The sequence below is a fragment of the Dipodomys merriami genome, unplaced genomic scaffold (assembly GCF_024711535.1).
Source record: "Dipodomys merriami isolate MVZ:Mamm:240054 unplaced genomic scaffold, mDipMer1.0.p SCAF_51, whole genome shotgun sequence".
NCBI classification, from domain to species: Eukaryota; Metazoa; Chordata; class Mammalia; order Rodentia; family Heteromyidae; genus Dipodomys; species Dipodomys merriami.
The window spans coordinates 9,837,295-9,863,606 of NW_027206080.1; the positions used below are offsets into that span (position 1 = coordinate 9,837,295).

The 26,312-nt window shown below is 41.7% G+C and overlaps 1 protein-coding gene across 1 annotated transcript in view; it reads right to left on the reverse strand.

The window, feature by feature from the left end:
* The window catches only part of Gad2 (glutamate decarboxylase 2), a 73,739-nt gene that overhangs the window by 22,750 nt on the left and 24,677 nt on the right, over positions 1 to 26,312 (reverse strand). Inside the window, exons 8-11 of the mRNA XM_069998299.1 lie at positions 24,458 to 24,537; positions 6,381 to 6,435; positions 4,693 to 4,809; positions 3,215 to 3,279 (exon numbers count right to left, since the gene is read on the reverse strand). Of these exons, the coding sequence (XP_069854400.1) occupies positions 3,215 to 3,279; positions 4,693 to 4,809; positions 6,381 to 6,435; positions 24,458 to 24,537 (317 nt within the window). The remainder of the gene's footprint in view (positions 1 to 3,214; positions 3,280 to 4,692; positions 4,810 to 6,380; positions 6,436 to 24,457; positions 24,538 to 26,312) is intronic.

Genomic DNA, 26,312 nt, shown 5'->3' on the forward strand with positions numbered 1-26,312 from the left:
CGTGACCATGGATCTCCTTGGTCTACTCATCCTCCAGCCACACTCATTGCCACTTTCTCCAAGGACCTCTTGCGCCCCCACCAGGGGTGTCTCTGCTCTGCACCTACAATGCCTTTTTCCCCCCCTGTCTGGCCCTCATCTACCTGGTGATTTCAAACTCTGGGGCTGAGGCTGGTGTAGCAAGGCTGCCTCTAGGCTCTCCACTCAGCTCATGTGCTCTGGCTCTCCCGAGGGTGATGCAACTTCTGCTGCACTGGAACATTCCACACGTCTTTCAAGCTTTGAAGACAGAATGCTCAGTGGACGATGACGGGTAAGCACCCCACTGGAGAAGTGGGCTCAGGAAGAGATGGTGCGCAGGGAGGGGGCAGATGTGGGGCTATCTGGGTACTTCCTGCACCCTGTCAGCTTCCCCAGCTCTGGAAACTTCCACAGTGCTCGCTAGGAAGCGTGCTGTCTTCTGAGAACCCCTAAAATCAGAGGTGCAGAGCAGGGGTCCAGGTGTGTTGCTATTTTGCAGCGAGGTTGACATGCAGAGACCTCCCAAGACCATTGATTTCAGGACAAGAACTTTCCTCCACTTTTAGAGTAATTCTTAATCTTGGTGCTTGTGGCACTTGGAGAAAAAAAGTAATTTTCCCCCAAGTGAGACTCATTTGGTTCCTAAACATAGGCTCATGGACATTATGACCACAAGTTTCCACTGTCTTTATGACCCTTTTCGCCAAAGAAGGCATGCCTTCTGCTAAGAAATCAACAGGATGGGGATGCTCAGAAAGTGGGGGGCTAAGGGGATCCCTGCCCAGAGCAGAGCACTAAACACCCCTCATTTCTAGGACCTCACATTTGGCTATTGCACTTGGTAGATTTAGTTATAACAAAATTTCAAAAATCACAGCAATAGGAATGTAGAGGACTCGGTGTTCCAGGAAGAATGCTCTGAGCTCTGCTCTCAAATAATAGTCATTAGTACAAAAGTATGTGGGTGTTTATTTTTCTGAGGCTCAGGGTAGGTAATTTAGTGAGCCTGCAAATAGACAATGCTCCATAGTTCCTAGCACTCACAGTCACAGATGTCACGAAAGGTAGAATAGCAAATGCTCAGACTTTGTGTCTCTAAGAAAGAAATTCACAGAAGAGAAAGTGTAGTATATAGATCAGCTCTCCTGAAAGCTAATGAGTGTGTGTGTGTGTGTGTGTGTGTGTGTGTGCGCGCGCACACACATGCATGTGGTGCTAGGGATTGAAACCACAGCCACAGTGTGCCAGGTAAGTGCTCTACCAGCCCATAAATTAAATTCCATTCTTGTTCTGATCATCTGAGCAGGTACCACATCTATAACTCCTCTCCTCTCCTCTCCTCTGCTCTCTTTTGCTTTCCTCTCCTCTCCTCTTCCCTTTCCTCTCCTTCCCTCCCCTCCCTTCCCTCCCCTCCCTTCCCTCCCCTCTCCTCCCTTCCCCTCCTCCCTTTCTTCTTTCTCCTTCTCCCTCTCCTTTTTTCTCCTTCTCCCTCTCCTTTCTCTCTCCCCTCTGCCTCTTTCACTCTCCCTTTGCTTCTCCCTCTCCCTCTCCCATCCTCTCTCTCTCTTCCTCTTTCCCTCTCCTTCCCCTATTTCTCTTTCATTCTCCATCTTCTCTTCTCATTTTGTATTATCTCTCTCTGTTTAATTCCTTGTCACTTCCTAGACTTCTGGTTTCATTTCGATCTTTAAGATGGATCAGGATTAGATCTCAGAGAAGCCTAAAAGGCTGGCCCTGGGAGGGTGACACACTTGCCCTCTGCCCTCTTACCTATGAGCATCCTGCAGAAAGAGCACACACATCTCTAATGCTGCAGTCCAGCTGTGCCCAGACCAGAGCCCCTACCAACAAGAGACCCCATGTATGGGACTTAGATGAGCTCTGCTGCCGCCCTGTTCCCACTAATTGAGCCACTCTCCTTAACTCTCTCCCAGTAGCCCATCCTGGTCTGTGAGTCCTGTTTGTGAGCACCTCTGGGTGTCACACAGCATACCTTACATATACGCTTGGCATGGGCGCCCTGCATAAGCAGTGCTGACAGATGTTTCTGAGCTCCATTAACCTCTTTCCCTCTTTCCTGCAACAGAATTTGTGCCAAGATGTCTAGGGGCAGAGCTAGTGTGAATCTCTCCCTGGGTGACATCTGGCTACTTGGCACAGCATGGCGGGCATTTGGCAGCCACGGATGGATTCGGAGTTTCTCCAGTGGCCTGGAGTGTCAGCATTCACACTAATGGTTGCCCGGCTGACTTGCCATGGGGTAATGGGAAAACCAGCCTCCCTCTGCACGTGGCTTGGAACCAGATCCCAAGGGTATTGTGCACTCTCTATTCAGTCTCTTGGTCCTGAAGATGTCTTATGCAAATCAAATATTCCTTCCTTTGTGTTTTGCTTTTCTCAATGGTCTACAGCTTAGGCTCGAACTAAAAGCTACTTCCTAGAACCAATCAGAGCTATGTCAGGAAAAGGCATGAAACTGAAACCCGGAGTATGTCTTACTTTAAGTTAACCGACTGTATTAAACACCAAACCCAAACCTTTCAACACTGATAACTTACAAGGCATTTGTGTGGAAAAATTATTCACTAGTTTCTTCAGAGTCACAGATATTACCCTTTTCAGAAGGATGGAAGCTATAGCTCTCTCTAGAAAGATGCTTGCAGGCTTCAGAGATCCCAGAAACGGATTCCAGAGAGCAATTGACCTCTGAGACACACTCTACCTGGATCACTTGATGAAAGTCTTGCTTTTCTATACTTTGCACATAAGATTTCTGAGGGAACTATCACACTAAGCATGGGGCTGAAGGGTTCCTGGAAATAGAACACCATTTGCTTATCACATTTAACCCTCAATATTTCATAAGAAGAAACATGCAGCAGAATGCTGATGGCTCACTCCTATAATCTTAGATACTCAGGAGGTTGAGATCTGAGGATCATGGTTTAAAGCCAGATGGGGCAGACAAGTCCATCAGACTCTTAGCTCCAATTAATTATCAGAAAACCAGAAGTGGCGCTATGGCTCAAAGTGGTAGGGCACTTGCCTTGAGTGAAAAAGCTCAGGGACAACACCTAAGGCCTGAGTTCAAGCCCCAAGACTGACAAAAATCAATCAATCAATCAATCGATCGATTGATCAATCAAACCAAAAAAAAGAGGGGGGAGGAAAGGAAAAGGAAAAATACACATACCTTTCCACACCACTCAACTTCCACTTGTGTTTCCGGGACATCAGTAATCCTCCACCCCAAGCCGCCTGAGAAAGGAAATCATATAAGCATAAGGTAGCTGTTTCTCATGACTCAAAATTTCACATTTTTGGAGAATCATAATGTGAAAGTGCTCTGCTTGGCTCCAAGCAACATAGAGGATTGGCCCTTCTGATGCTAGACCTCAAAGTGTAGGGTGGAGAACCATACTAAGGTGTCAGATTCTTCCACATTTATATGGGTATAAAGAGTCAAAGTGAGAAGAATCTTTCTCCATCTTATGCAGGCAGAATTCCTCAGCTGCAAATTGCAAAGCCCAAATGCTTCAAACCAGAGCTACTCAAAAGTGTGGGCCTCTAACAGCACAGAAGTCTTGCACCACGATGTATGTCAACTTATGCCTTCTTTCCTTAAAAAAGTCTTCCAACAGGAGGAAAAAAAATCAAGTGACCCATTGGGTGATGTTGTTTTGTAATCAGTGATAATTTGATACAAACTTTTTACCTTATCACAGCTCATTGGCACATAATTTACAGATGGCAGCTGATTTTTAAACAATTCTTTGAATGATCTATTGATCTTAAATCTCTTCATCTTTTAAAAATGGCATTATTTTATTTGAAAATAATAATACACCTGTATTGTTTTGCAGTGTAACTAAGCTTAAAGTCAAAACATGTCCAATATAATTTAGCTTCTGAGTTGAGCAAGCTAAAACTTTGGTGATTTGGTAATCCATTTTTCCTGGTAAGTGAAGTCTGCATTTCCCCTGCAAATATAGGAATACTTAACATGAACTTGAGGGTCTCTCTCTCTCTCTCTTTCTCTCTCTCTCTCTCTCTCTCTCTCTCTCTCTCTCTCTCTCTCTCTCTCTCTCTCTCTCTCTCTCTCTCTCTCTCTCTCTCTCTCTCATCTCTCCCTGCCCCCTCTCTCTGTGTGTATTGGTACTAGGACTTGAACTCAGAGCTAGGGTGCCCTTGGATGTTTTTCTTAAGGCTGATGCTCTACCCCTTGAGCCACAGCTCCACTTCTGACTTTTGCTGGTTAATTGAAGACAAGGATCTTACAGATTTGTCTGTCCTGTCTGGCTTCAAACTGAGATCTTTAGTTCTCAGCCTCCTAAATAACTAGGATTACAGGTGTGAGACACCAGAACCTCAACTTGAGATTTTAACTTCTGAATTTCTGCTCTAAATGCAAGTGCTTTTTATCCTTTGATTATCATAAGGAAAAAAGATCTGAACAGTGTGCTCAGTTCCTAGAACTGAGAATATTTTCATGCAGGTAACTTCAGGCATGATCAAGACATTGTATGCCATGCAATTGAGTGTTCATTTGTCTCTGAAATGTTTTAAGGCTCTGATGCCACCATTTTGAAAATAAAAGTAAATTGTCTTCTATGAATCCCGGAAGAAAATTGAACAAAGTCACTTTAATGGCCAGTCCTGAGGGATACTTACATCCACGTGCATCCAGATCTTGTACTTTTTGCAAAGGTCGGCCACAGCTAAGAGGGGATCAAATGCCCCATACACCGTGGTCCCAGCCGTGGCGCTCACCAGGAAAGGAACAAATCCCTACAGAAATGAAAAGTCCCCAAATAGTGTAAATAGGAGGCCAACCTTCCCCCACTTTTTAAAGCTACTGAAAAACCATTGAAATTTTCTTTACCACATGTACACCTGAATTTCTGAAATTCTTAGAAGCGTTACCCACATGTGAGCCTGGCCAGTCACTCTGTGGAACGTGGGTTCTCCATTTCTTTAGCAACCATATAGCAGTCATTAATTACCACTCCCATTTAATAGCCCATTCTGTTCTCTGAAAGGTTGTATGTTCCAGAGGTTTTCAGTGATCTCCATGAACCTTTTATCTATTCTAGAATTTTTCCAACCCCTTCCCCACTTTTTAACTGCTTTTGCTTATTTTCGAATCATTCTTTTCATGGAAGGCCCTTGTGTGAGCAAGCAGAAGGCCAGCTCCTCACGTCTATTCATTTATTTACAGTCTAAGAGGCACAGGTTTGCACAAGACTAAACAATAAGCCAGGGCTTTTATCCGGCTGAGTGGTCCTCAGTCTGTCTGACTATAGGCAAGTGGAAATTGAGATCACAGGCTGTGGCTACAAGAAAACAAAAGAATGTCGCAAACACGACCTTCCTTGTTTCCCCATTCCGTAATGAAGGTCCTGTTGCTTTAGGAGCCTGCTGTTACATCATCTGTCCCTAGGTGGCAGCAAAGGTTTAAGCTTGTGGGTCATGTCCCTCCAAGTGATTTGGTGAAGACAGAGATTGTAGGGAGAAAGGCGCATATATGAAAGGAAATAATGACAAAAAAACACCTTGTTTAGTCAGGAACTGTAGAGTGAGCATATGAAGTAATAGCTAAACAGTGGAAACAAACTCATTTGACAACTGTATGGGGGTGCAAATGGCTGTCCAATAGTATGTGAGGATCTTCTGCAGGTCTGTAGAATTTATTACTCACAAACAATTCTCTATTGCTGCCTGCAAAATAAGATGTGTAGTTAGCCAACCTTATCAGCCTGGGCCCAAGCGGGAGAAAACAACGCCTTTTAAAGAACCAGGTGACAGTTCTTCCATGCTGTATGCCTTCTACTTGTGAAAGTGAGTTTTCCAAAGTGTGTCTGCTTAATTCCAACTGTCAGACACAGGAAGAAAATGCTTTGGGAAGAACTGTTACACCCTCTCTGTATAAATTATGTCCTCAGAAATGTAACCTTTTCTAAAGCAGAACCCACGTACAACTCAGAGAAATAAATTTGTATTGGATGCAAAATTCTGTTTTGGCGTTAAAGCTAGGAGGGTGAGGTTGAGATCTGTTTTTAAAAATAAAAGTTATTCAGCAGTGATACTCACCAGACACTATGTTGGAAATGAACTATATACAACTTAAGAGTTAGGGAGGGAGAGAGGAAAAACTGGGAGAAAATGAAGGTGAGAGTAACGCTGGTCAAAAGGAAATGTACTCATATTACCTGAGTTATTTAACTGTAACTCCTCTGTATATCACCTTTACAATAAAATTTTTAATAATAATAATAAATAAAACCTCAAAAAATAAAGTAAAATGCAAGCTGGGTGCTGGTGGCCAATGTATGTAATCTTATCTACTCAGGAAAACTTACTTTCTGTTTGGCCTCAAGGATTCTTCTTTCCAGATCAGATGGGATCATTTTCCCTCTGAAAGGAAAAAGAAATGTGTTACAGATTTGCTTGGAATAGTTTAGTTGGTTGTCTTTTCAGCATAAGAGGCCATTGGAAGGTAAAAATCTAACCCTGTACCATTGATAATGCTCAGTTAAAACAACTTCTTAGCAACTCAGGAGGCAGAGATCATAGTTAGAGCCTAACTCCGGCAACAAAGGTACGAAAACCCATCTTAATAAATATACCCAGTGAGGTGTTTCACATCTGTAATCCTACATATGTGGAAGACATAGATAGGAAGATTGCTATTCAAGGCCAGATCTAAGCAGAAAGGTGGGGCCCAAAATATAACTAAAGCAAAAAAGGGCTGAGGGCATGGCTTAAGTGGTAGAGTATCTGCCTAGCAGAGGCCCATAGTTCCAACCTCATGACCACCAAACCAAAAAAAAAAGGAGAAAGAATCCAATTAGCACATGAAAACATTCAATTTTAATTGTTGAGGTGTGTGTGTGTGTGTGTGTGTGTGTGTGTGTGTGTTGGTCCTAGGGATTAATCTCAGGGCCTGGGCGCTGTCCCTGAGCTATTGCTCTACCACTTGAGCCACAGCACCACTTCTTGCTTTGTTTTCTGAGTAGTTTATTGGAGCTAAGAGTCTCATGGACTTCTCTGCCTGGGCTGCTTTGAAGGGCAATCCTCAGGTCTCAGCCTCCTGAGTAGCTAGGATTACAGGCCTGAGCCACCAGCACCTGCCTGTGGAGGTTGTTTTTATGCAGTTGACATTCCAGTTCAGACCTAGAGGGAAAAGCAAAGGGCAGAGAATAGGTCCTGGAGGAAGAAAAATACTCCAAGGTCATGTTTTCCCATTGGGATTGTAAAGCTAGGTTTTACACAGACAATTGGGAAAAGCAAAGGAGGGGTGGTTAACAAACACATCATCATCATTATTGGGAATACTACTGGCATTTGGTAGGATTTTGTGCTTGACACTAGCTCAAGGGTACATTTGAGTCTCCTGGCTTCAGATACAGGGAGCACCACTTTATCACATCTTTTGGAGTTACCTTGCCTAAACTTTCACCTATTGAGATAGCGCAGCTCTAATGTTTCCTCCTTCTTTAAGCTAATTTGGGCTTTATAGAGAGAAGAGGCAAGTTGTTTCTATCATTTTTGGTTGGGGCTAATAAAAGGAGGCGAGACATAATCATTGGAACATAAAATAGCATTGAAATGAAGCGTGGAGAGCTACTGATTTAGGTGAAGCTATTCTCCAATGCAAAACAATTCCCCTGCCATTACTCGGGTGACAGTAAAATACAAGTCAACTAGTGACTAGTTTTGTCAAGCAGGAACTAAGGAAGGACATGACAGGTACATATGAGGGTGAAAGATCTGGACTCTGATTCACAGCTGCTTCCTTTGGGGTGACCCCTGTGAGACTGAGCGGAGGAAGTGGGGGTGGCAGGGCTGAGGGAGGAACCCTAGCGTATCTTACTCCCTACTTTTCCTGTATCTTTCATCCCCTTTGTTGACGGGTGGGGGGGGGGTATGGAGACTGCTTCAACCAGCGAGATTCAGTTTCTCTCATGTGAGGTGCTACGCCAGACCTGCTATTATGGAAATGTTCACATTTCAGAGAAAATCTGAGTAGGGTATTTACCTTTTGCAGAACAATTGAAGCGCATCATAGATGCCAAGTACTTTTGTAGTTAACTATATGAAACTGGAGAGAATTCTTAGAAAGCAGTTAGCCGATTTTGGGCTTTTATCCAGTTGATCACTAGCTTGGACATTTTTTTGGGGGGGGGTCCGGTCGTGGAGCCTGAACTCTGGGCCTGGGCGCTGTCCCTCAGCTCTTCAGCTCAAGGCTAGCACTCTACCACTTGAGCCACAGCGCCACTTCCAGCTTTTTTCTTTTTGCTTATGTGGTGCTGAGGAATCGAACCCAGAGCCTCAGGCTTGCAAGGCAAGCTCTCTACCACTGAGCCACCTTCCCAGCCCCTAGCTTGGACATTTTTGAGGGAGATTAACTTGACAGTCATCCTGTACTTGTTCATCCCATTGGGACAGTTTGCTAAAGATAAGGCAGCCTCAGAGGGCCTGAGGTAAGAGGGCTCTTCTTTACACGAATGTCTCTCTCCCCCCACATACTTCCTTGTTTTCTCTAATGCCAACCTTCACTGGTAGCCAGAAGGCAGTTTAAAAAAAGAAGACAGCTTCTTAATACACCTTACTTAGATCTGAGACATAGCGTACTGTGTTACAGTATACTGAGTGTGTGTGTTATTAAGCACAAAGGATGACCATGTGGCTTCGTGTCCTCTGTTTCCTAAGCCTTCTCCCTTGCATGTATCTGTAGAGAGAAGAGGATGCATGATCAAACGATCAAATGATAGAGTGCTAGCTTTGAGCAGAATAGCTTAACAACACCCAGGCAGAAATAATCACACACACACACACACACATACACACACACACACACACACACACACACACACACACACAAAACCCCTCAATTTACCATGTAATAAACCATGCTTGGCTGTCCTAAATAACTTTTGAGAGCATCAAAAATAAAAATGGTAATTACACAGCATGAAAAATTAATGACATGAGAAAAGTACATATAAAAATGAGGAACACCCTAAGTTACTCTCAGAGGAAAATGTACCGCTCTAAAGGTTTTCTGAAACTAGAAAATTAAAATAAACTTTTCATTAAATTAGAAAACTTGGTAAAATAGACTTGACTCATAAAGTCAAAAGCTGGGACAGTGAAAACACCAATGGCTGCATAAATACCTGACTAACAAAAGAAGAGAGAGAAAATGCAATCTTTGCGATGAAGAAAGGCAGGTAGAAAGATACCTTAATAATGCAAAAAATAAAGCTGTGTGGAATTTTTAACTCTTATTGTATAGGAAACAGAAAATGTTATTTTTCTGTGTCTTCCTACTTGAATTTACCAGAAACTTCTTATTCTTTTCTGACCTTCTTTTCTCCTCACTCTCCTTACTCACCTTCATTTCGACTAGTGTGGATGCTGACTGACTCTGTAGAATTAATATTGTAGAATTAATAAAAAAGACTTATAAAAGAAGAGTCAACATCATATCTAAATGTGAAATCCTAGATCCATTTCTGTTACATTTAGAAACAAAACATTCTTCTGGAAGAAATAGAAAACCCAAACATCTGTGGGGTAAGGATCCGACAAGATCCAATAGCCCTTCATAATTTAAAAAAGTCTCAACAAATTAGATATAGAAGAAATATATCTTCACATAATAAAGGTCATATAGCATGAGCCCATGGCCAATGCATGTACTCAATGGTGAGCAATGGAGAGTTTTGTTCTTCCTTTTCTTTCTTTCTTTTTCTTTCTTTCTTTCTTTCTTTCTTTCTTTCTTTCTTTCTTTCTTTCTTTCTTTCTTTCTCTCTCTCTCTCTCTTTCTCTCTCTCCTCTCTTCTCTTTCTCTTTCTCTCTCTCCCTCTCTCCCTGTCTCCCTTCCTTCCTTCCTTCCTTCCTTCCTTCCTTCCTTCCTTCCTTCCTTCCTTCCTTCTTTCCTTCCTTCTCTTCCTTCCTTCCTTCCTTCCTTCCTTCCTTCCTTCCTTCCTTCCTTCCTTCCTTCCTTCCTTTCTTTCTTTCTTTCTTTCTTTCTTTCTTTCTTTCTTTCTTTCTTTCTTTCTTTCTTTCTTTCTTTCTTTTTCTTTCTTTCTTTCATAGGTTGTGGGACTTGAACTCAGGGCCTGGGCACTGGTCTTTGAGCTTTTGTGCTCAAGACTAATGCTCTACCATTTTGAACCACAGTTCCACTTCCAGTTTTCTGGTGGTTAATTGCAGATAACAGTCTCATGGACTTTCTGCCCAGGCTGGCTTTGGACTGGTTTCAGACCCCAGACTCCTGAGTAACTAAGATTATAGGTGTGAGCCACCAGTACCTAGTGAACTTTTCTTTTAAGTTCAGGAACAAGATAAGCATGCTCAGTCTTGCCATTTCCATTCAATATATTAATGGACATCCTACCCAGAGAAATTAGGAGGAAAAAAAAAGCCAGGTGCTGGTGGCTCACACCTGTTTCCTAACTACTCAGAGCTCTGAGGATCATGACTTGAAATAAGTCTGGGCAGAAAAGCCTTTGAGACTCTTATCTCCAATTAACTAGCAAAAAGCCAGCTGTGGTTCAAATAATAGAGTACCAGCCTTGAATTAAAAAGCCAAAAGCTAGACACTAGTGGCTCATACCTATATTCCTAGCTACTGAGGAGGCTGAGATCTGAGGATCGCTGTTCAAAGCCAGCCAGGCCGAAAAGTCCACAAAACTCTTATATCCAAATAAATTACTGAGAAAAAACTGGGCACTGTGGCTCAAGTGGTAGAGTGCTAGCCTTGAGCAAAAGAAGCTCCAGTACTGTGCCTAGGCCCTGAGTTTCAAGCTCATACCTGTAACAACAAAAACAACAACAAAGGCAAGTTAGACTTCAATGTCCAGTTTAAGTCTCAATAGTGGCCTATGAATAAGGGAAAGAAGGAAGGAAGGAAGGAAGGAAGGAAGGAAGGAAAGAAACAAAGAAAGAAAGAAAGAAAGAAAGAAAGAAAGAAAGAAGAAATAGAAAAAAATTGAAGGTATCCAGTTGCACAGGAAGAAATGAAATTGTTTCTGTTTTCAGATGACCATTCTATTACATACAGAAAAATCTAATGACTCCACCAACAAACCATTCAGGACTCATAAACAAATTCAGTAAAGTTGTAGAATGAAAATAAACACAGAAAAACCAGTTGCATTACTATAGTAATGATTAAGCAAAAAAGAAAGAAAAGAAATTAACCCAACAATTCCATTTACAATCACATCTAAAAGAATACAATACTTAGGAATAAAATTTCAATACAGACCTCTGTATTGAAAACTGTGAAACATTAATAAAATAAATAGAAGAAAATACAGAAACTAGAAATATTTCCCCCTGTGTTCATGGATTTGGAAAAGATCAATATTGTCAAAATTCCAATGATGTTTTCACAGAAATAGAGAAAAAATTAGGAAATTCATATGGAAACACAAAGAAGCTATAATCCTACCTACTCTGAGGTTGAGATCTGAGAATCACAGCTCAAAGCCTTTCGTGGCAGGAAAGTCTGTGAGATTCTTACCTCCAATTAACCAGCAAAATTCCAGAAGTAGAGCTGTGGCTCAAGTGGTAGAGTGCTAGCCTTCAGTGGAAAAGCTAAGAGACAGAACCTAGGCCCTGAGTTCAATCTCCAGAAATGACATGCTGTACGCACACGCACACACACACACACACACACACACACACACACACACACACACACACACATATGTTATAATAATCTTGAGCAAAGCTAGAGCTATCACACTTCCAGATTTATAATTAAATTACAAAATAATTGGTAATGGTAACCAAAAAGTAATCAGAAAAGTCTGATGCTAGCATGAAAACAGACACAAACTGATGGAACAGACTAGAAAGCCAAGAAGTCATTGTTTCTAACATATTTATAAGTTACCATGTGATTTTTTTGTTGTTTTGTATGTCTCTCCCCCATGGTATAACCCCTGTTTTCACTGTATTTGATGTTGGTATAATTTGGGGAGGGGAAGGGCAAAAACAAATTGTTTAAGTAGGGATACAGGTGGACCCATTGCAACAATGAGATGTACAAGATGCTATATTGAAAAATGAACTTTACAACTTTGGTGGGGGGCTGGGGTGGGGAAATAATTGTGGAGATGGGAGGGAGGGAATGGTAGGGGGAAAACAAAGGAGGAGGCCACCATGCTTGATAAGAAGTGTACTCATTATCTTGCTCATGTGATTGTAACCCCTCTGTACAGTATTTTCACAATAAAAAACTTATTTTTTTTAAAAAGAAAGCCCAGAAATCCATCTATGCAGATGTGGTCAACTAGCTGTGACAATGGTACACAAGACTATGTGATCTAGCACAGGAAAACATTTCTAAAACAGATACAAAAGGTGAAGAGTAGGTAAATGCCACTCTGATTATAGAAAAGGGAGACATTGTTATAAATACCAAAAATGAAAAAAGCAAATGAGACATTTTGAAGAAAAAAAAGCACCCAACATCTGCAACATCCAATGCTTATTTTTCCCTTTTCTTTTTGAACTATAAATAACTGATAAGCATCAAACACTCACTTTTGCTAATTACCCAAATAGAAATGAAAACAAGAACAGTTAAAAAAAATAGATTCACCCATGAAAATGACATAGGTCACCTGAGGCTTGAATTCCTATGGTTAGGGATGAGTTGACAAAGAGGTCCTCCATCATACTGCTGGCAGTGTGCAAATCAGCCAGGTCTTTTCTGAAGAGCATCAAGACAGCACGGGAAGTCCCAAGCTCAGAAATTTGGCCACTAAGAATTTGTGTATTCACTTATTTATGCAGCATTAGGGTTTGAACTCATGGTCTTGTGCATGGTAGGTAGGCATTCTACCCACTGGAGCCACACCTCCAGCCCTTTCTCTTTTATTTGTATCTTTTTAGCTAGAGTCTCATGCTTTTGGCTAGAGGTAGCCTCAGACTTCAATCCTTTTACTTCCACTTTCCACATATCTGGGATTACAGGCATGCACCACTACTCTTAGTCCGAAGTACAGTAATTGATTTGAAGAAAATAATCTTAAAATGTATGCAAGCATTTAATCACAATGAAGTTTATACTAGCAATTCTTAAAAAGTCAAAATGTTTAGCGACAAATTTACTACGTAGCTTAAATTCTAAACAACAGATTCTAAAGTAGTAATTACAGAATTCCTAACGACACAAAAATCACCCACAATAATGTTTATGTTAAAGAACAAATTTCTTGCCAGTAAGCATGTATATTTTCTATTATGATAAAATGTATGAAAATATCCTTGGAGCCATATGCATCAAAATATCATGAAAGATGTCTAGCTCTTTCTGGTTTTCTTATTTTTCTACAATGATATGTGCTGCTTCTGCAATAAGAAAGTTATGTGTTTTATTTATTTATTTTAGAACACCATTGCACTACAGAGCCACCTTAATTATTACTTACTTTAAAAAGGGCCATCTGCTGGGTGCCAGTGGCTCATACGTATAATCTTAGCTGCTCAGGAGGCTGAGATCTGAGGCTTGCAGTTCAAAGCCAGCCCTGGCAAAGTTTGTGAGACTCTTTTCTCCAACTAGGCACCAAAACAGCTGAAAATGAAGATGTGGATCAAGTGTTATAGCACCAGCCTTGAGCACAAAAGCTCAGGGACAGGGCTTAGTCCCTGAGTTCAAGCCCCAGGACTGATATATTAAAAAAATAAAGGCCATCTCTTGGTATGAGCATGGTTACTTGTGTAATTTGAGCTACTTGAGAGGTAAAGACAAGACTTTCAGGCCAGCCTTGGCACAAAGTTAGTGATACTTTATGCCTTGTAGTGGTGCATGACTGTAGTCCTAGCATTAAAGAGGCAGAGGAAGGGCTGGGAAGGTGGCTCAGTGGTAGAGTGCTTGCCTTGCATGCATGAGGCCCTGGGTTCAATTCCTCAGCACCACATAAGCAGAAAAACCTGGAAGTGGTGCTGTGGCTCAAGTGGTAGAGCACTAGCCTTGAGCTGAAGAGCTAGCTGAGGATAGTACCCAGGCCCAGAGTTCAGGCCCCTATGACCGACAAAAAAAAAAAAAGAGGTAGAAGAAGAGACTATGGTCCCAGGCCAGTTCAGGCAAAAGCACGAGACTCCAAACAACATCTACAGCTAAAAGGCCAAGGATGTGGTTGAGTGGTACAGCACTCAAATAACAAGTAGGGAGGGTGCAGGTTCACATTCCAGAACAGTCAAAAAGGGTGGCGAAAATCTCTTACAGTTTTACCTATTTTCAGTGTGTGTGTGTGTGTGTGTGTGTGTGTGTGTGTGTGTGTGTGTGTGTGTGTGTGTGTGTGTGTAAGAGAGAGAGAGAAAGAGAGAGGGGGAGGGAGAGAGGAAGAGATGGAGGGGGAGAGGGAGGGAGAGAGAGACAGGGAGACACAGAGAGAAAGAGAGAGAGAGAGAGAGAGAGAGAGAGAGAGAGAGAGAGAGAGAGAGAGAGAGAGAGAGAGAGAGAGAGAGAGAGAGAGAGAGAGAGAGAGAAAGAGAGAGAGAGAAACATTTCCTGAGCTACATCAGCATTAGGAGAAGGTAAGGAATTATATTCTTTTGTGTCTTTAAATAAAATGATGAATTCAATCAACTGTGTAGGTAGTAAGTACTATGTACTAAGTAGGTAGTAAGCACTCCAAGTCATCTTACACAGTTACTAAGTAGTAAGCACTCAGTGAGCATTGGCTGTTTTCTTTTTAAAAAATTCGTATAGTCTTGTACCATCTAGCACAAAGTAAAGGACCCCATTAGCACCTCTGAGCTCTTAGCATCTGGACTCAGGAAATCTGATGCTCAAAAGCTTCCCTGCCCTGCTCCATGATAATAATTGATTCTTGTATCTGCAACATCTATCCTGTAGCAGTGTATTCAACAGCTCCCCTGGGACCTGAAAGAGTTCATTACTATCCTAGCGTCCTCTGAGTACCAGCCACAAGTCCGCTAATTTAATAAAAGAGTCTAATGACCCCAGATTATTTAGCATTTCAGTTGTGGAAGTTGATTGGGTGAGAAAGTGTGGTACTTAACAACCACAGGGAAATGTAAGCTAACTCTATAAAGTGACAGAATGCTTTTTTTTTTTTTTAAAGGCTAAAATGTATACCAAGGCACAAGCAGTTCATTTGTGATGCAAACACAGTAATCAAAGTAGCGAACAGCGTTCTTATTATTCCTGGGAGCTGGGACAGCCAGCGACTCCTCCAGTCCTGTGCCAGTCAGGTTCCCATGCATCTTAGTCAGATTTATTTTCTATGGAGCTGCAGCAAATTATAAGCAACTTAGATAATATAAAATGAGCTCTGAACGAGAACGAAGGATGGAGAAATGGGAGAGAGGAGGAAGGGAATGAGCAGAAAGAGTACTAGAGAGAACTAAGTTCTAGTAGTAGCCATAAAAAAAGAAGAGGAGGGGAGAGGGAGAGGAGAGAAGAGAAGGGGAGGAGAGAAGGGGAGAAGAGGAGAGAAAGGGAGAGGGAGGGGAGGGAAGAGAAGGGAAGGAGTGAAGAGAGGATAGGGGAGACAGGAGGTTAAAGAGAGAAGGGGAAGAGAGAGAAAGAAGGAGGAAAGGATGGAAGAGGACAGAAGAAGAGGAGGAGAGAAGGGCGGAAGAGGAGAGGGAGGGGTGGGAGGAAAGAGGAGGAAAGAAGAAGGAAGAGGAAGGGGAAGGGAAGAAAAGAGCAGGGGAGAGGAGGAGAGGGTAGAGATGAGCAAGGAGAAGAGAGGAAGGGAGGGAAAAAGAGAAGAGGAGAAGGAAGAGAAAGAGGAGAGAAAAGGAGGAGGAGAAAAAGAGGAGGAGAAGGAAAAGAAAAGGAGGAAGAGAGGGAGGAGGAGGGGAAGAAGAAAGAGGAGAGCACAAAACTCCAAAGGGCTTTCCAGCTCAGGAGAATGGAGGAACGAATAATTTTAGAAGGAAAGATGCACTGAGAAAGTCACCACCTTGCAAACATTATACAGGAAGTCAGGTAAGAACCAGAAATGGAAGCTAAATGAGTGGATGTATATTCCAGGAGAAACAGAACATTTCTGTCACCTCAAAGTGACCTGTCCCATGTATGAACAGCTAAGGAGAAAGTAGTCATTCTAGAGCTGAGGACCTGGTAGGCAGAACTGGTATAAAATGGTCCAAGTTACCATTACTGCTAATGGAACAACCTGCTGATGCCATTTACTGGAGGAAGACCACCATCCCTCCTCACCCCCTCATACTGCCTTGGAACCTCAGCCCTCCATTGAATCTGCTCTTGCCAACCTCCCAGGCTCCCTCCATACATAAAACCAATGGGCAATTGGTGGCTGTCAGTTGATCTACCTCTGTTACCCAGTCTCCTCCCGATAGAAATGCCCTCTTGAGCTGGGCACCAGCAGCTCACGCCTGTAATCCTAGCTACTCAGGAGACTGAGATCTGAGGATAGCAGTTCGAAGCCAGCCTGAGCTGGAAAGACCGTGAGACTCTAATCTCCAATTAACTACCAGAAAACTGGAAGTGGTACTCTGGCTCAAGTGGTAGAACACTTTCCTTGAGCTGAAAAGCTCAGGGATAGTGACCAGACTCAGAGTTCAAGGCCCATGACCACCACCAACAACAAAAGAAATGACCTCATGATCCTCTCTCCCACCTTCCTGATTTTTTCTTACAACTCTGGCCATTCTTCCCAGGCCCCTTTCTTTTCTTTCTTTCTTTCTTTCCTTCTTTCTTTCTTTCTTTCTTTCTTTCTTTCTTTCTTTCTTTCTTTCTTTCTTTCTTTCTTTCTTTCTTTCTTTCTTTCTTTCTTTCTTTCTCTCTTTCTCTCTTTCTCTCTTTCTCTCTTTCTCTCTCTCTCTTTCTTTCTTTCTTTCTTTCTTTCTTTCTTTCTTTCTTTCTTTCTTTCTTTCTTTCTTTCTTTCTTTCTCTCTTTCTCTCTTTCTCTCTCTCTTTCTTTCTTTCTTTCTTTCATCAGCTGTGGGGCTTGAACTCAGGGCCTGGGTGCTGTCCCTGTGCCTCTTTGTGTCAAGGCTAGCACTGTACCATTTGAATCGCAGCGCTACTTCCAGTTTTTGAATGGTTAATTGGAGCTAAGTCTCACAGGGACTTTTCTGCCTGGGCTGGCTTCGAACCATGATCCTCAGATCTCAGCCTCCTGAGTAGCTAGGCTTACAGGCATGAGCCAATGGCACCCAGCTTGCACATCCTTTTCACTTTGCTGAGCCTGGATGTGGCTGCTTCTGAATTCTTTCCCGAGTCTGATTCTGTATGACTTCATTCATCTCCTGAACTCCAGGATCATCTTTCCAGCTTCCTGCTTGCTACATGACTGTCTCATAAGCGTTTCAAGTTCACCACCTCCATGTTCCAATTCAGCACCTTGGCCAGAGGCAAAGACTAGCACTCCAAGTACATAAGGGGAGAAAGTAGAGGCCTGGCATCCATCCCAGACTACTCTCTAGTCTGCTCTTTCAGCACCCCATCTCCATTGCTCCACATTCTATCAGTTCATCATTCATCATCTCATGTTTCCACAGTGGCCACCAGCTTCCAGCCTCTCACCCATATGTCCTGCTACATTTAAAGTGATCATTCTATACAATGCTGGGATGTTGCTTGCTTGTTTGAAACCCTTCTGTGCTAGGTGCTGGTGGGCTCATGCCTGTAATCCTAGCTACTCAGGAGGCTGAGATCTGAGGATTGAGGTTCAAAGCTAGCTCAGGCAGGAGAGTCTGTTTAACAACCAGAAAACTGGAAGTGTCACCGTGGCTCAAAGAGGTAGAGCACTAGCCTTGAGTTAAAAAAAAGAGCCCAGGAACAGTACCCAGGCCCTGAGTTCAAGCCTCCATGACAAACTAAAACAAACAAACAAGAATCCCTTCTGAGATGTTTCATGTCTTCAACTGAAAGGTGAGCAGGCTCAGAAGACTGATGACAAGGACATTGTGACTATTCCCTCCCAGAACTTCCTGTTCTGTGACCCAACCAATGCTCTCTCCCTTACACTCATGGTTTAGAATGTGCTATGGCCTCTGCCTGGAACATTCTTTGTTTTCCTCCTTATCTAGCTAATTACCAGCTTCCTTTCTCTAGACATAGAATTACATGAATATCAAAAGCAATCCATGTTTAATCTTTTCCTCAGTGGTTATGGTGGTTTTTCTCTAAGTTTTGAGGTGACCAGTCTCTGTCCACATGTTCTGTTCCCAGACTTCCAATCAAAGCCATCTCCACAGCCAAAAGAAGTCATGCAGAGGGGCCATTTCCATCATACAAGAGCTTTAAATCCTTCCAAATGATTATCCATATACTAGACATGTTCTTTCCTCTAATTCAATCTCAGCAACCTCTTCTAGCTCAGTGGCTTAATCCAATTCTGAAATATCACTCAGGTCTCTTTAATAAATGTTTATTTTCCCTCTAAATAGAAATTACTTTTCTGCCCTAGACATGTCAACACACCTTTCATTTGGATTCTGCTAATTCAATATTTGCAAATATTAGGTCCAATGATGTTTGGGTAAAAAGTCATTTCTCTCCATCATTGTGAATATTCAAGGTTTTTCTAACAAGGGAAAAAGAATCTTAAACTGGGATTTGTGAAATCAAAGATTCATTTTACATATTTACTCTTTTGAATAGATATGTAATTTTTAAAATATAAAATACTCTTTTGGCCATAATAATCTCCATTAAACTGTAATCAGGGTAAAGTGAGATTTTTGGGGCATTGATTTATTCTTAATTAGAGTATGTGTAATTAAATTAAAACGCTTCCTGATTTTCAGCTCTGAGAGAACCTAGTCCAAGCAAATGAAGATTTACTACACATTTCCTTTTTCTTTTTAACTGAGAAGTGTGTTTCGTGTTGACCGGGTCCCCGTGGTAAGCCCCTGGAGTGCCTGCTGAGGGAGGGTGCCTCACGGGGCTTCCTCCATCCGTGACTTTGGGTGGTGTTCTAGAAAGCATAGACTGCTCCCGTTCACAGCCACAGCTCCCTTCCACTGTAAGCCCTGGATTGGAGGGCAGGATAAAACCCACCCCCCCCCCCAGCACGGTTAGACCAATGGGATGAGTGCATTTGGAAATGAAAGCCTCTGAGAACAGGTGTGGGTTAGAGCTTGAGGAAGACTGGGTGACCTTTCTAAAACACAGCAGGAGAAACAAGTAGGGCTCCCCAAATATTTGAACTTAGACCATTGAGGTCGGGATCTCTGTCTTAAGCTCCCACTATACAGATGATATGAAATAAAAATGCAGAATTGGAAGGGCATAGAACTTGAGGGGAATATAAAGGGTGAAAAAGTGGAGCAGTGGCACTCACTGGACATTATATATATTAAGTGAAGTAAGCCAAGCCCAAAGAAACATAGGTCCCATGGTCTCCCTTATTTACAATATCTAGTATATGTATGAGTCAAGCAGAAAAGGTCAGATAAGGTGATGTTAGGGAAATGAACCCTAAGATATGTATTCAAATGATTTTTTTCTTTCATGCAATTGTTTCTAACGCATTTATAAGATTATTTCTTTGTTGCTTTGTATGTCCCTCCCCCACAGTATAACTCCTGCTTTCACTGTATTTGATGTCGGTATAATTTGTGGAGGGGAAGGGGGAAAACAAGTCGTTTAAATAAGGATACAGGTGGACCTGTTACAACAATGAGAAATACAAGTTGTTATGTCGAAAACGAACTTTACAACTTTGGTGGGGGAGGGCGGAAAGGATTGGGTGAGGGAGGGCGGGGGGAGGAGGATGGGAAGGGATGGGAAGGGATGGGAAGGGGAAACAAAGGAAGAGGCTACAATGCTTAATAAGAAATGTACTCATTACCTTGCCCATGCAATTGTAACCCCTCTGTACAGTATTTTCACAATAAAAAATAAATATAAATTAAAAAAAAGAATTGTAGTGGGAGAATAAAAAAAAAGTGAACTATACATCTCATGATGGAGATTGGAGGGAGGGACTGGGAGAGGATGAGGGAACAGAAGACACTGTATGAAAGGAAATGTACTCATTACCTGACTCGTGTAAATGCAGAATTAAAGACTAAGTATAGGTACTAACACAAATGTAAGTTTTTCTCAACACAGTCTGGGATGAAACTGCTAGGAGAATAAATGGGTGGAATCTTTCAAATGGCAATTTGGCCTGATGTATTTCTTTCTTTAAAAATGTCCATGTAATTTAAGTTAGTATTTATGTGGAGAAGTTGTGGGTATATGATGAAGTTCTCTGAAAGATGGAAAAGTATTTTGTAACACCAGAAATAGAGAGATGTAGAGAAGCAGAGTATTATTTTGTATTTACCTTATTTGAGGTATCATTCTCAGCACTTTATATCTGCCATAATAATGATCTTATAAACCAGGAGCCATTATAATTTTACCTTTTTTTGGGGGGGGGGTTCCGGTCGTGGGGCCTGAACTCTGGGCCTGGGTGCTGTCCCTCAGCTCTTCAGCTCAAGGCTAGCGCTCTACCACTTGAGCCACAGCGCCACTTCCAGCTTGTTTCTTTTTGCTTATGTGGTGCTGAGGAATTGAACCCAGGGCCTCAGGCATGCAAGGCAAGCACTCTACCACTGAGCCACCTTCCCAGCAATTTTACTTATTTTAGACAAAGTAATGGAGGCCTTCCTTTGCCCAAGCTAGGACTGGAGATGGGCTATGAAATCAAACAGTCCAACTCTAGAGCTAGCTCTAGAAAGTGATAGAATACTTTCTAAATTATATAGTTAAGTGTGTTTGTGTTTGTAATAATGTGAGAAAAATATATATTATCATGTCTAGTTTGGAAAGAAAATAATTAAAAACAGGAAAAGAGAAAATGATAAAAGAGAAAAAACAAACCGATCAATTGGAAAAAAAAAGAGCCCTCAAGGATTAGACAATAGTATGGCATTAATGCTGATCTTTGGGTAGTGAACTATGTTTTCCCCTATTACTTTCAATTAAAAAAATTAGCAGGTACCATATTTTTGGATGGTAAAATTGTAATTATTCTTTTTAAAGCTCCCACCCACATTTCCTCCACATTTCTCTCTGTGCTCCATTTCCCAACTTCCTCCTTAGGCTTTATTTTTCCATCTTTTATTTCTTTTTCTTTTCTTTTTTTTGGGGGGTCCGGTTGTGGGGCCTGAACTCTGGGCCTGGGTGCTGTCCCTCAGCTCTTCAGCTCAAGGCTAGCGCTCTACCACTTGAGCCACAGTGCCACTTCCGGCTTTTTTCTTTTTGCTTATGTGGTGCTGAGGAATCGAACCCAGTGCCTCATGCATGCAAGGCAAATGCTCTACCACTGAGCTACCTTCCCAGCCCCTTATTTCTTTTTCTTTAAGGAGGTGCTATTAGGATTTGAACTCAGAACCTCACACTTGCTAAGCAGGCATTCTACTACTTGGATCTATTCTGTCATCACTTTTTTTGTTCAAATAGGATCTAATTTTATGCTCAAGGAAGCCTAGACTGTGATCCTCCTATTTATTCTTCCCTGTGTCACAGGATGGCAGGTACATGCCACCATGCCCAGCCTTAACCTTCCCCTTTATAGTTAGAGATGAGAGACATGTGCTACTTCTTCTAGTCATCGCTTGAGATGGGGTCTTGTGAACTTTTTTCCACCTCTGGTCTCATCTCAAACAGTAGTTTCCTGATATCTGCTTCCCAAGTAGCTAGTATTACAGTTTTGAACTACTACACCTGGCTTCCTATCTTTTATTTTACATCCTTTTCCCTTTTCTTACATCTATTCTTCTTCCTCCCCCTATGTTATCCCCTCCTTCTACCCCTCCCACAAAGTTCATGAATACGAAAAGAAAAAGCCCCGGATTTTCTCTGCCTTTTCTCTCTTCCTTTTCTCTATGCACCCTTCTGGGGAGTGTAACTAGGGGAGAGGGGAGCACTCAGTAGTATGCCATTTTCTGGAAGTCCCCCTCACCCCCACAGTTAGTCTTTCTAATGGCTTCTAAAATTGCTGGAATCAATTCTAGACCCTATCCCAGCATTCCCTGCTTCCTGCCTACCTCTGCCTCCTGCTGGTCAATGGCACCTTTGTTCTTGGGTGTCAGCCTTGTCTGTCATTTCTTTCCCTGTGGCTGCTCAGCTCTCCCTTCTTGCTCTTCCTTCTTCCAGCCTGGCCTTCTCTTCTGAGCACCAGGCTGTCTTCAGATAGCCAGCTGGTAAGAAGCCTTCCATGTTCCCAGGAGAACTTGACTTTGGGGTTCATCCAAGGCCCTTTCCAATCTCCCCTTGATTTCCACAGAGTAGACCCAGCAATACGAATGTTTTAAAGAATGAAGAGCCTCTTCCGCCCTTCCAGGTCCCCTATCACCCCATAGAACTCACATCCAGAACACCTGCTCATTAGGCTAATACGGAAGACTGACCAGGTCAGAAGGCCAAGGCCTATCGAGGTGGTATTTTCTCTTTTCTTTTTTCAATTCATTTTATCAATTTGGCTGAAATGGAAGTGAATGTGCTCAGGCCTAGAACATACTCTAACCCTTGACCCAGGCCTTGGTCCTTCAGTTTGATTTTCAGAGAAATGTTCCCATTTTAGTCCAGGCTTTCCTCAGACCTTGATGCTACTATTTCTCCTTCTGGCACTGCTGAGATTATTGGTATGATCTACCACATCTGGCTTATTGCTTTCTCTCTGGGAACACATTTCTCTCTAATAATTTGTTGTAGCATTTGAATAAAGATTTTATATGTATATATATATGTGTATATATATGTATATATATACATATATATAATATATATGTGTATATATATACATATATATATATACATATATATACACACATATATATATGTATATATGATGAGCATTCATTTGGTCCAGATTATCCTCAAATCCGGTTCTTTATGGCCTGTAGTGAGAAATACCAGTTGTTTTTGCCACACAACACAGTTCTTTTTAAAGATGGGTTTCCTTTACATCAACCTTTTATCACTGGGTGCTTATTGTTTTGTTAGAGTATCTTTCCTGCTCTAATGACCAGAGGCCCTTTCCTTTCCTTGCTTCCTGAAGGGTGGCTTCATTCACATTTGGGTTAAAAATACTTTCAAATGCTCTTATTTCCAGATCTATCAAGGTCAAACGCTAAATTTAGCTCCCTCATTTCCAAAGGAAAAATGGCATGTGTTTCCCCCCCCCATTACCACTCCACGCACCCCCACCCTGCCAAAAATGTGTGTTCATTGCAAGTAATCAAAAAGGAAAATCAGGCACTATGTGAAGAAATAGCCAGAAAATGGCAGTCCTTGTTAACCTCACATTCCAGAAGTAAAGCTGCAGGCTGTGGACCCATTGAGTTTTAGAGTTTTCAGAGTCCCACATGGCCTGCTGAATTCTCCATGACTGGGCCCTTCTACTTCTAGGTAGGGATTGCTATTTTCTTCTGTGGCTTTGCTTGTGGTATCCAAACTTCTTTCACTGCCTGGGGATTTCCTCCCTCCCATCCACCTCATCCCCAATTTGAAAATCCAGCCCAAGTCACACCCACAGCATAACATTTTCCATGATTTACATACAGACTATACTTTCTTGAACAACATCCCTGTCTTCATTGGCACCTGAACTTCATAGGTACATTGGCATTGGGTGTGGCACTTTGTGGAGGAGATTTAAAAGCATCTTCAGCATCTCCATGTAATATATCACTGAAAGCTACCAAAAGTCAATTTCCTTTTAAAAGATTAATTTCGTTTTTTAAAGGATTGAATGAGAAAGTTTCATTCATCTAAAGGGAAGTCACGCAATTAAACACTTATTATTCATGTGTGTTTATCAATCAACTATGTACCCAATGCCCACCACGTCCCTAAGTTCTAGAAAAGCACAGAGCATTGTCCTGTCAGTTCCCTAACAGCAAGTGATCTAGATGGGAAGAGGTGCATACATTGGAAGAAGGAGCTAGTTATATGGTTGAATTCTGTGGTGCAGAGTGTGGTCTAGACATGGGTAAGGCATGAGAAATGCCATGTAGTAGTAGGTATGACTTGAGCTGGGGAGGTAGGAGGAAGGGGTACCACACAAAGTTCTTGTGCTGCTGGGGCATCGTTTACTTCCAGAGCATTAAAGTGTCCCCCATTCTGTCATCACACTGGCAAATTTACACAGTCCATTCTGCCCTACGCAATTTTACCTCATAAATCAGTGCTCCCATTTCCTGCTAAAGTGCCTGGGTGATCAATGTCCCTCTGCACATCCTGGGTGAAGAATATTTTGATTTTTACCCAGGCTCTGATTCGATCAAGAGCTGTGAAAGTCCTCCAGCATGGAGAAACAACACCCATAGACTCTAAGCAAAGGCCGGTGGTGAACGGCACCATCTGGGCTGGGCAGGTCTGTGCCTGACAGGCAGCCCCTGTGTACAGACCAAAAAGGTATTTGCAGGAAATTTGCAAATTGCTAACCAACCGTGGCTGCAGGCTCAGGCTCACCTCTCATCACATTTAATCAGAATCACGCTGTCTGTTCCAATTCCTAAGGCTGCAGCTCCCTTCTTGAGAGAAAAATGACTCTGTTAAAAAAAAAAAAAGAAAAACACATATTTACAAAAAACATATTTATCATTCATGTTCTTCAAAGATAAGATTCAAGCCAGGCCTAGTAGTTCAAGCCTGTAATCCTAGCCACCTGGGAGGCAGAAATCAAGGGATTACTATTTGAGGTCAGCTTAATCACCCCCCCCATGTGTATAATTATTTTATATGTATTATATAGAACATTATATAATACTATAATATAATACTATATAATATATATTATATATGTGACTTCCTTTTAACTTATGGTTTGTTACAATGCTGGACACTTTTATCCCAGTGAAATAGGAAAGCATACATAGGAGATCTGCAGTTTAGGCTGGCCCAGGCAAAACAAAACAAAACAAAAACCAAAAACAAAAAACACCCCCAAGTGGTAGCAAGTGTGAGACTCTGCATTCAAACAGTAGTACTAGCAAAATAATAATAAATAAATGAACATAAACACATAAAGACAAGATTTTACTCTGCTGATTTTGTTTCTCACCTTTAATATCTAGCTTATACTTTTAAATCCTGAACTTCTCAGAAAAGATAACAACTTTATTATATAAAAAGATATACATAGATTAGCCACCATGGTAACCGTTTTTCAATACAGCCATACCATTTCAGTGGCCTTAAGTATTTGAACATTGTTTTGAAGCCACTACAACCATTCATCCACAGAATACTTTTTATCCTGGAAAACTAAAACTGTACTCATTAAACATCCATTTCCCATTGTCTTCCCTAGTGCCTGGAAACCTCCATTCTAGTCCCTGTCTCCGTCAATGTAGCTGTCATAGGTGCTTCCTATAATGAATTGCATTGTGACTGGTTTATTTCAGTGAGCACAATGTTGTCAGAGTTCACCCAAATAGTACCATAGGTCAGAATTTCCCTCCTTTTTGAGACAGCAATATTTCATGCATTGTATTTTCTTTCATATTCATTCATCCATAGATACCAACCTAGGTTGCTTCTCCCTTTTGGCTATTGTGAATAATGCTGCTGGAAACATGGATCTACACATCTCTTTAAGACTCTACTTTCCATTGGTTAGGGGAGACAGTTAGAAGAACTGATGGACCTTGTGGTAATAGTATTTGTGTGTGTGTGTGTGTGTGTGTGTGTGTGTGTGTTTGCTGGTATTGAGGTTTGAACTCGCGGCCTGGATGCTGTCCCTGAGCTCTTTTGTTCAAGGCTAGTGCTCTACCACTTGAGCCATAGCTCCACTTCTGGCCTTTTGTGATTATTTAAAGGTAAGAGTGTCTTGAAGTTTTCCTTCCTGGGCTGGCTTCAAACTTTAAGTGTAAGATCTTAGCTTCTTGAGTAGCTAGGATTACGGGCATGAGCCACTGGTACCTAGCTATTTTTATTTTTATTTTTTGGTTTAATCATTTTTATTTCAAGTATATTTTAAAAGTCATAAATGGGGTTTTGTAATTCACAGTTGAAACATTTTTTTCTTCATCACTTTAGAATCTGGCAAGCAATTCCAGACCCTGCTCTTTTTAATACTTGAATAATCACCATACTACTTGCTAAACTGCTCTATCTTTTCACATTTGCACCAATAGTCTATTTTCTCCACATCATCAATGACATAAACAATTTGTTGTTCCTTTTAAAGGCCTAACTCATAGTTAAATTTCTGGGCTTACAGTATTTTCCTGCCTTAGCCTCCCCAAGTAGCTGGAACTATAGTATGTACCAGGTATGTATTTGGCTTATGAATGTCTGTTTTTTTTTTTTATCCTAGTCATCT